Genomic DNA, 10,988 nt, shown 5'->3' on the forward strand with positions numbered 1-10,988 from the left:
CCACACAGAGGCACTCCAAGGACAAGGCCTTACAATCCAGTAAGAACGGGTATGTGTGCAGGACATGGGTGGTTTGCACGTTGTATGTAGTAGGTACTTGTTGAGACTACTCGCAATACTGCAGCGTGCTCAGTGGGTGGATGAATGAAGGGGCTAGTCTTATAGAGGGGTTTCTGCTTGCAGGTCTCATCCCCACTCGACAAAAAATATGAATGTATATATATATATATATATATATATATATATATATATATATATATATATATATATATATATATATATATATATATATAGTGTGTGTGTGTGTGTGTGTGTACAATTATTAGGTATGTGAGCTCTTTTACTTCATTTGCTATACTATTGGCACATATGTCTGCAACTGAAATTCTTTCTTTTGTCAGATGGGAACAACTTCAGTACAGTTGGTGTTCATAACGCTGGAGCTCAGCTTCCTCCAAATGTTGAAATTTTCCCGCAACAACCACCCAATCCAGATTTCTCTTCCCCCACTAATCAAATTGGTGGTGTTCCAGGTAATTATTACAGGACAGTTTTCATTTTATTTAATATTATATATATATATACAAACATATATATATATATATATATATATATATATATATATATATATATATATATATATATATATATATATATATATATATACACCAATAGCCACAATATCCTTTCAATTGTTCAAAGGGGATATTGTGACTATCAGAGTTACATACGTATTGCTTAAAAAGTATATATATATATATATATATATATATATATATATATATATATATATATATATATATATATATATTTATAGGTAAAGGCCACGAAGGAAAGTGGAACGAAGGGGTACTTAAAAGTCTTTCGACTCAATGTCCTGTACTTAGTTAGCAGTCTTCTGAGTAAAGGACATTGAGTCAAAAGGCCTCGCAGTACTCCTCATTCACTTTTATTCAGTGCTTTTCCCTTTATTTATATATTCATCACGTTCCAAATTTTACTGATTGAGTTTATATATATATATATATATATATATATATATATATATATATATATATATATATATATATATATATATATGTAATGGACAGCACTCCAGCAGGAACTTAAAAAGGAAAGGAAAAGGAAATGGAACTGAAATGACTGACAGCAGCTGGGACAAGCAAAGGAGGGAGGAGCAAAACCACAAAAAATGTCTTAATATTCGTTTATTATCTAAAAAATTTACAGGTGAGTTGTTATTTCGGCAAAAATAAATAAATCAAATCCCACAGCAGGAGTGAGTTACAAAGTTACTAATCAAATCACTAAAGATGTAGCACAACAAAGTTACTTTAAAATGAAACATAGTGAAATAACACAAATAATAAACAATAGTTAAATTAACAAACAGCTACATCAAAAATTAAAAACCCACAATACACTCAAGCTGCATAACCCAAAGAAATTAACATATTACAAGCAGCACACACCACTGCAATAAATCAATAAACAGTATGAATATCAAAATGTCGCAGCAACAATATTACATAATAACTAAACAGAGAGCATATAATAATAATCATTATTGTAACCCAGCAGTAATACACTCTATAGGCAGCACCACACACATACACACACAAAAAAGACAATCCCGCAGAGACGTCGAGACATACCCAGCTGTCAAAAGAGGATGTACGCAGACAATGACCATAGTCATCAAAATAGTCCATGGCTGTTAACAGCGACACATCCCAAAAACTCAGATGAGGAAAGGCAAGGTCGTAGAGACAACAGGTTGGTTGCCTCACTGGAACCAAACTGCTCCACCAACGACTGCATCCTCCCACTGCCTTAGGCCCCGTCCACACGGCCGAGCTTTGCTCAACGAACTTTGTTCAATGTGACGTCAGAAGCGGAGAAACTGCGGTAAAGTTCTGACTTTTCCTGCTGTTTCTCCGCTTCTGACGTCACATCGGACAAAGTTCGTCGACCAAAGCTCGACCGTGTGGACGGGGCCTTACACAACAGGTATCCAATACCTGCTATTCAAAATTAAGTCCCCATACTGCTTTGCTGTCTGGAACCTGACTTGCTGCTATACCAAACCCGACTGTCAATCTCAAAGAATAGACGACAGACGTTAACTTGCCCCACAGAAAAACATGAACAAGCAAAGAGGCATCAACCCACCACGGGCAAACAATTGTTTACATTTAAACAAGCTAATATCACCTCACAAAATATATATGTATATATATGATATGAATAATTATCACATCACCGTAATTCATATAAATTATTCGAGCTACAAATGTCCTTTAATATGTAATTTGCTCTACCTCGGAATTAATATATTTTCATATATGTAAACTGAAGGGGAATTTTTTAGTAGATAATAATTTCGTTCTTTCGTGGGTTCGTGAGGAATTATTCATAATATTGGCTACGTTCAGGCAAACGTTTGAATTGGTTAACATGGTTAGAGGGGGATTGGGATATCGATTCTAAATTACAAATACCCGATGTTCGACGGTGATTTGTAAGGTCGGATCTATATATATTATAATATATATATATGAATAATTTATCACACATCACCGTAATTCATATAAATTATTCGAGCTACAAATGTCCTTTAATACGTAATTTGCTCTACCTCGGAATTAATATATTTTCATATATGTAAACTGAAGGGGAATTTTTTAGTTGATAATAATTTCGTCCTTTCGTGGGTTCGTGATAATTATTCATAATATGGCTACGTTCAGCAAACGTTTGAATTGGTTAACATGGTAGAGGGGATTGGATATCGATTCTAATTACAAATACCCGATGTTCGACGGGGATTTGTAAGGTCGGAATCTATATAAACTTATAACCTATATAGTAGGTTTTCACAATTGGTTTATTCTTCTTCATATTATAATGTGATAAATTAGATAATTAATACACTTAAACTTAATTAACCTGTAAGGTCTCATGCAGACCCATACCTCTCCATCTTACCTGGCCTCACAACAAACACAGCATATGTTATGCATCTTTTGTATATATATTTTCATTCATATTATTGTGATGTTAAATGTATCATTATTACCACATGCATTACAACATCAGCATTTCAGCCATATGGACGATAGCTTCAGTCATGTCTTGTTCATCAACTTATATGCATGTTTCCATCCTTCAACAGACACAAGTGACTGTATTGTGACCTCTGTTTTGTTCGCCTCATGTCAGCCACTTCATTTCCACTTGCAAGAGCTGCTGACCTGTCTGTTTGTTGTCTGAATAAATCTGTAAGTTTGTAGACATAGCTTCTTATTCGTGCCTTTGCTACATTGGTGACCAAAGAGAAGACCAGCCCAGCCAGCTCCAATGATACCAGCCTCTCTAGTGACACCATCATTGTCACCTCCTCATGGCTAACCCCATTCATACCCCATTACCCAGAAGCTTGTTTCTTCAGGGCAGAGATCATCTTCCAACTGAAGAAAATTGACTCCACAGCAGTCAAAGAAGACCCCATCCTCGATCTCCTGCCAGATGACATTTTCGAACAAGTTGCAGGATGGCTTGCAGAACTTCAACCCTCTGTCACCTACGAATTACTAAAGAACCAGCTGAAGTCATCCTTCAGCATGCCACCAACCTAAGAGCCAAGAAATTTCTGAACAACATGAGGACAACCATAGGAGACAAGAATCCATCATATGTCTACAAGCAGTTGCAAAAACTCATAATGCAAGCCAGCACAGAAGGCCAATCTGAGTCAACCCTAGACATTGTAAGAGAGGTCATCTTCACAAAACTGCCAAACAGGGGCATCCATACCCAATGCCTCCACCATGCCCATCAAAAGATTCCTAAAAATTCCTAAAATTGGTCGACGCAGTACACAGGGCCCACAAGACAGTGGAACCTACCCAGCCACTAACAGCAGCAGTAGTAACACAACAGTCCCAGTATTCAACCGACATGGAATCCAACAGCCATCCAGAGGCACCGGCCAACCCAATTCACAAACAGAGCATCCCCAAGAAATTCATCAAGGGAAAACCAGACAAAAGAAAGAGGGAAAGTCTTACATTCATTGGAGATTTGGGAAGAAGGCCCGCAAATGTGACAAAGGCTGCTTGTTTTTAAAAAAATGCTAGGTTCGCATCTGCAACCAAACCAACTAAACGTCAGCAGTGAGTAGACTGGTTGCCTTGTAAGAGTAGCTGCACCTGCTTATTGCTGTCTTTGTTCCAGATATGAACGCAAGGGCTCTGCATGTTTCTTCATCAGGGACGGAAGGTTAAACACAGAATTCCTTGTTGACACAGTGGCATGTAAATCTTTTGTGCCAGCCAGTCCGCTCAGACGACTCAACCCACCCCACCCACAACCTCTATGTATCCACTGCCAGTGGAGCACCACTCAAGATGGACAGGAAGCAGGATATGACGGGAAAGACTAGTTAGGCCTTCATCACGGCAGATGTGACAATAACACTTTTAGGAGCAGACTTCCTAAAGGCACACAACCTACTAGTGGATATAGCATCATAGCAACTGATCAAGAGATACACTCCTGTATCATCTCATCAACAGCTGCGCAAGCAACCCACCACCACACCATCAAAGCAACAGCAGAGACAGTAAACAAGCCCCATCACAGCAGCTACCCCACCATCAGAAATGAGCCAACTTCTACGAGACTACCAAGAGGTTTTCAAAGACGACCTGCATCAGGACTTACTCAAACTAGCAAAACATAACATCCAGCACCACACAGAAGCAGAAGGGACACCAATCCAATCAAGTTTCAGATGGTTAGCCCCGGAGAAATTTGTCTATGACAAACAAATGTTCAAGGAAATGGAGAATCCAGGAATATATCAATAAGCTCCCAGCCCATGGGTATACCCCCTTCACCTGATACCAAAACCTAACAGAACATTGCACCCATGTGGAGACTACAGGCAACTAAATGTTAAACCAAAGCCGGACAGATAGATACCCATTGCCGAACATAGCAGACATAACCAACCAGATGAACGGAGCAAAGATCTTCACCAAAATAGACCTGCTGAAGAGATACTTCCAAGTTCTAGCAGTGAGGAAAGATACAGAAAAGACCAGGATCGTCACCCTTTTGGCACTTACACGTTCAACTACAGCTGTTTCAGCCTTCAGAATGCAGGTGAAACCTTCCAAACACTTATGGACGAACTATGTGGTCTATAACGATGATATCCTCATATCTAGCTACAACCTCAAGCAGCATTTTAAGGATGTCAAAAGGGTACTGAAAATACCTAAAGAAAATGGACTCATAGAAAGGAAAGACAAATGCAAATGGGTAAAGAAAATGGTGGAATTCCTGGGACATCAAGTAAAGGCCAGACGGCCTAAACCCCTACCAGAGAAAGTAAAACTGACTTCCCAAAACAACAACAATTAAAGCAGTACAAAAATTTTCATGACTGATTAACTTTTATCATAGATTTATTCCAAATATTGCTAATATCATGAGTCCAGCCTACCAATGCCTACAAGGAAAACTCAAAAAATTAAGTTGGTCAGAAGATCAAAATAATGTATTTCTTTCTGCAAAACGAGCAATAACCTCTGCAACCACATTGATATTTCCTCTACACCATAGGTCCCTTACTTTTACAATGGATGTGAGTAACACAGCAATGGGTGCCATACTTGAGCAGGACACAGATGATGGCTGTTATCCATTGGCGTTCTTCAGCAAGAGGTTAGCATCAGTGTAACAAAAGCACTCAACCTTGATGGGGAGCTCCTAGCAGTCCACAAAGCCACCCATCACTTCCACCAGATGCTTGAAGGATGACAGCTGATTGTACAAACAGACCATCAACCTTGGTACATGCCTTCACAAAAACAACAATGGCATGGTCAGGTCAGCACAACAATAGCACCACCTATCAGCAACAGCTGAACACTCCTGCACCATCAAGTATTTGAAGGGTACACCAAACACCATGGCAAATGCCCTTTCACAAAATTGTATCAACAGCAAAGAGACAATGTGGACCTACAGCGACCACGGCGGGACAACCACACCCTTACGTGGAGCGACCTGTTAATCAACAATGGTGAGACAACCATCGGCCGCAAAGCAAATATTGGATGTCCTCATCCCTGTCTGTCAGAAGGCGTCAGAGAAAAGTCTTTTACCCTCGCCCACAACCTGTCCCACCCATCAGGCTGGTCAACTGCCCAAATCTTAGCAAAGCAGTACATCTGGTGGGGAATAAAAAAAGGACATAAAGACTGGACGAGAGAATGCATTCCATGTCAGATGTCAAAAATAGCAAGGCATGTAGAGAGCAGAAAAGGAGAGTTCCACATGACACACTGCTGACTAGTCCACATCCATGTCAACATAGTGGGACCTCTACCCACCTCTAAGGGGTTCACCATAATTGACAGAAATACCAGGTGTCTCGAAGCAATACCAATATGGCAACAGATGGTGGAAAGTTGTATGAAAGCTCTCATTGGATGGATCAGCAGACATGAAGTTCCATAGTTCATCACAAGTGACAGGGAGACCAACTTCACATCAACCTTATGGAATGCCCTTGCAGACAGTTTAGGGACAAAGATAATACACACAACGGCCTACAACCAAGAAGCTAAAGGCATCGTCAAAAGGCTACATCAGTCGTTGAAAGCATCACTCACTGCCAGATGTCAAGGTGAGAGTTTGTGAAAGGAGTTACCTTGGGTTTTACTGGCCCTGAGAACATCACCACATGTGGCATTCAATACATCCCCAGCAAAAGCCCTGTACAGCCAAGCACTAACATTGCCGACAGGTGTCTTTCAAAATCAAGCAAGACCAACATCCCCATCCAACATTTGTAAAGCATTAGATCGAATAATGCCAGCTAAGACAACTTGCCACATGGCCAGGAAAGTGCATGTCTCCAGCAAATTGCAGAATACAAAATATGCGTTCATACGGGTAGACACACACAGAGGCCCCTCTCCCCAGCCTACTCGGGACCACTGTGTCATCCAGAGAAGACACAAAACCTGCCAGATGACAGTGGACAGTGGAACTACATGGGTCTCCTTCGACCGCCCAAAAGCTAGCATACCTCCTAGAGTGACATGCCGTGTAAGCCTCTCCAAAGGAGAGAATCCTGTAGGGTCCCACACAGACCCACACACCTCCACTTACCTGGCTGAATAATCTCCTCACAACAAAGATCTCTGCTCGCCAAACGCGCATATAGAAGAAACAGCATACATCTTTTGTACATATATTTTCATTTATATTATTGTTATGTTATATGTATCATTATTACCACATGCATCATAACGTCAGCATTTCAGCCATATATACCATAGCTTCATTCGTGTCTTGTACATCGGCTTTCATGCTTCTTTCCATCCTTCAACAAACACAAGGGATTTTTTTGTTCACCTCTTGAGAGGTACTAGATTTTAGCTCACAAGAGGTATATTGAATTGAATGTTTGTTGTCTGAATAAATCAGTAAGCTTGTAGATACACCTTCTAACTCACGCAATCGCTACAAACCAATTACAAACCATTTACGAATTGCAGTTGATTCCTTATCCTAAGACACAAATGGAATTATTATTACCGTTGCCCTCTAATTATTATTATTATTATTATTATTATTATTATTATTATTATTATTATTATTATTATTATTATTATTATTATTATTTACAGGGTGGTATCCTTTCATACCAGATCCTGCTTTTTACCTCCCCCCCGGACTCGAACATCTAGATGCATCGAATGAGGTCACAATCACGGGTCATGGTAAGCCTTGGATGATTTTGTTTGCTAAAACAGGAAGCAATAACATACCGATGAAATTCATAATGTTAAAGTTTGCAACTCTCTCTCTCTCTCTCTCTCTCTCTCTCTCTCTCTCTCTCTCTCTCTCTCATGTGGAACAGAGTAGATAATATTGTAAAATATCCCTTGTATATTAATGCAATTTTCTTTTATCAGTAATTTCTCTGAGTATTTGAGAAATTCAATAATGAATTACAACGATCGTACAGAAAGATGACATGTAATGAGATCATGCTGACCTCCCAGAATCTAGATAACTTTCCTCTTGTGTCCCAAGTACCTGTGAACAAACAGGTCTCCCTCTCGCAGAACTGAAGGAATTGTCATCTAAAAGAGAATCGAAATCTTCCCAACAGGAAGCAAATACCGCATTTGGCAGGATGACTGCCGTAAGATCTTTTCGGCGAGAGTCGCTCACGAGGGCTGGTGCGGACGGAACAAGATCGAAGCAAATATTCGCATACTCAACAACGCCAACCTCGACGTCCTTCACCTCACTCGAACTCGAGATGACAGTGACACAGGATGCTGTAGACCCAGAAATGAGGTAAGAGGTGGTCGTAGTGACAGTGGTTGTGGGGTCTGCCGAACACTCATATCGATTAGGTGTTGGTAGGAATAGTAAATGGAAGATTGTCACTCAATCCTGTTGTAATAAATGGCAACTTGTTTTATCGTGGACCCTGACATGAAAGGATCTGTTAGTCGTGGGATGAGCCGAAAGTTGAGAGCCGTTGTTAAGGGATGAAATCATGACTTAAAGTACTTTAATAATGATCAGAGTGTGCAGTTTTAGGATTAATGAGACGTCATTCGTGATGATGTTAGGCTGACAAGACACAGAAAAGTAGTGCAATTTCAAGGTGATCTTGTCGACTGGATAATAATAGATCAGAGACGTCAAGAAATAGTCCATCCAACGAAAAACTGGGAAATGATATAACAATATCCTTAGCAAAGATTTTCCTTCTGTATATTACCGGCGCTGACGGAATTGAGTAGGTGCACAACCACAACCAAAAATCCATAGGGGAAATTTCATATGCTTTCGATACTTCAAAAGAGAGTTGACCCCGGGATCAGGTATATATTTGGTTTTACCAAATATATACAAATCTCTTAATAAATCATCAGTATGAGTAACTGTGCTTAACTGGGATAAAAGGCAATACGAATGAGGAAAGAAAAATAGAAGTTTCAGGAGTTGTGAACATTTTTGTCGACTATTTTAAGATGATGACTGATCCATCTGGCTTTATTTCAACAGCACCTGGAAATCGCGTTCCCCAGAGGTCCCGTGGTGGGCGTGGTGCAAGGGTCAAAGGCTGAATACACAGTGCACAACCCTTCGGGAGATCTTCTGTTTTTACTTGAAAGAGAGCGTGGCGGGTGCTGTGGGGATGGCGGCTACGAGGTAAGTACGTTTATAGTCATCCACAGTGTGTCTGTCATGAATGTGAATCCAAGGCCTCAAGTTGGAATGCTCAGATGGAAAGATAATCAGTCATGACTAACAATCACAAAGTATCTTAAGGAGCATACTTGTTTATGCCATCTACTGTAGTCAATCCTTTATGAGGCTATCCTCTGATGAAACAACAAGAACCCTCAGAATGGAAATAGAATAGATCAGTTTTTTACTATCTACGGTCAATCCAAAGCAACTAATTGAGAAGAATTCCTCCCCTCAGATCATGTCTGCTGACAGATTTGGGATCGGTCGCATTAACGTAGAGAGATCCTGTTGTGGATCTTCCAAGACAACGCTGGTTGTCTTTCCAGACAGAACAAATGCTCTCTTTAAGGGACTGCTACTATCAGCGGCGCTGTCTATCGTAAGTTGGGAAGAATTTATACAATTGTTTAAAAGCAAGGGTTCTTGGGCCAGGTACTATGACTTGTTTTATGTTGTTCAGTGCTGCTGGAAATGTATGGCAAAGGTGTTGTTGTAGTATCATAACAGCTTATATAGAGAATTTCCATTGAAGTGTTTTTTGGTGTCGGAACGTTTAAACATTAATCAATGAAGGTAGATACTAATGAGAGGTTTCCTTTTGTTGAACAATAGTAGTAGAATATTTTCTAGATCTAAACGTGTTGGGATCGTGGTACAACGTAAACTGGGGCATTTCAGAATCTCCATGATGAGCTTAGCAATTGTGACAAAATAGTCATAAGATAAATGTATGAAGGAAAAATATAACATAAACTGTGTCTATATCGATCACAGACAATCATATGGTTTATTGGAACATGTTATAAATAGCTTGCCATGAAATTATTTTCTGATTAGCGGTTAGTGCTCATTTTTGTCAGCAATTGTTCTTCCTTTCAGGCGTAATAAGAAAAGGAAGGTCGTGACAATAGACAGTAAAGGCTGGGAATCTTTATGCGTTGAATTCTTTTATTAGTGACCCGTAGATTAAGAATCTGATATTTTCTGCTTGCTTTCTAAGAAATGGCCGCTAATAATATTTTTTCCGTTTTCTCCACAGAAAGATTTGCACGGGCTGTAGGAAGTGGAATCTAAGTATCTAAGAGACCATTGTTTAATATCTCTTTCACCGTAATGTAGATTTTCATTAATTTTCTACTAGATCGTCTGTGATGTTCATTATGCATGCAAGCTAGAGTACCTCAACTGCTGAAATATGATTGTAAAATATGACTGGTGCAGCACTCAGTTTACGTTTGATAGGTCCGTGAATTGCTCTTACACTTGTCCTGCTCCAAATGTCTAACACCGTTTGCCACGACCAAGTAAAAGACTTAGGCTAGCAAATTTATGGATAAAATCTTGTTTAGATACCTGAACGTAGTAATCTTCTGGAAACTTGACTCTCCTCTCCCGAAGATAGCAACTGGCCAACTAGAAAGAAGGGAGTATGTACGGGGAAAACGGAAGTAGGGAATGAAATCTAAAGTTCAGGAGTAGTGAGAGAGATACATGATTACGAAAATGAGTTACACAGAGGGATCATGTTTTGTTTCATTCTGATAACACTCAACGCAGACCTTAAGGCATTCTGACTGCGACGAGAGATCATGGACTTTTCTTGATAAGATAATATAAATAGTATAACATTATGGTTCTTAGCTGCAGAGTCATGCCCACTCTTTTCTATGAGCACCATCATCTCATTCACG

The 10,988-nt window shown here is 39.7% G+C and overlaps 1 protein-coding gene across 1 annotated transcript in view; it reads left to right on the plus strand.

Moving 5' to 3' along the window:
* Positions 1-10,988, plus strand: part of LOC135225801 (uncharacterized) — a 13,772-nt gene extending 2,784 nt beyond the window's left edge. Inside the window, exons 3-8 of the mRNA XM_064265297.1 lie at positions 402-533; positions 7,710-7,802; positions 8,198-8,388; positions 9,109-9,255; positions 9,533-9,676; positions 10,337-10,988. Of these exons, the coding sequence (XP_064121367.1) occupies positions 402-533; positions 7,710-7,802; positions 8,198-8,388; positions 9,109-9,255; positions 9,533-9,676; positions 10,337-10,357 (728 nt within the window). The 3' untranslated portion in view covers positions 10,358-10,988. The remainder of the gene's footprint in view (positions 1-401; positions 534-7,709; positions 7,803-8,197; positions 8,389-9,108; positions 9,256-9,532; positions 9,677-10,336) is intronic.

Source organism: Macrobrachium nipponense, chromosome 13 (genome assembly GCF_015104395.2).
Source record: "Macrobrachium nipponense isolate FS-2020 chromosome 13, ASM1510439v2, whole genome shotgun sequence".
Lineage (NCBI taxonomy): Eukaryota > Metazoa > Arthropoda > Malacostraca > Decapoda > Palaemonidae > Macrobrachium > Macrobrachium nipponense.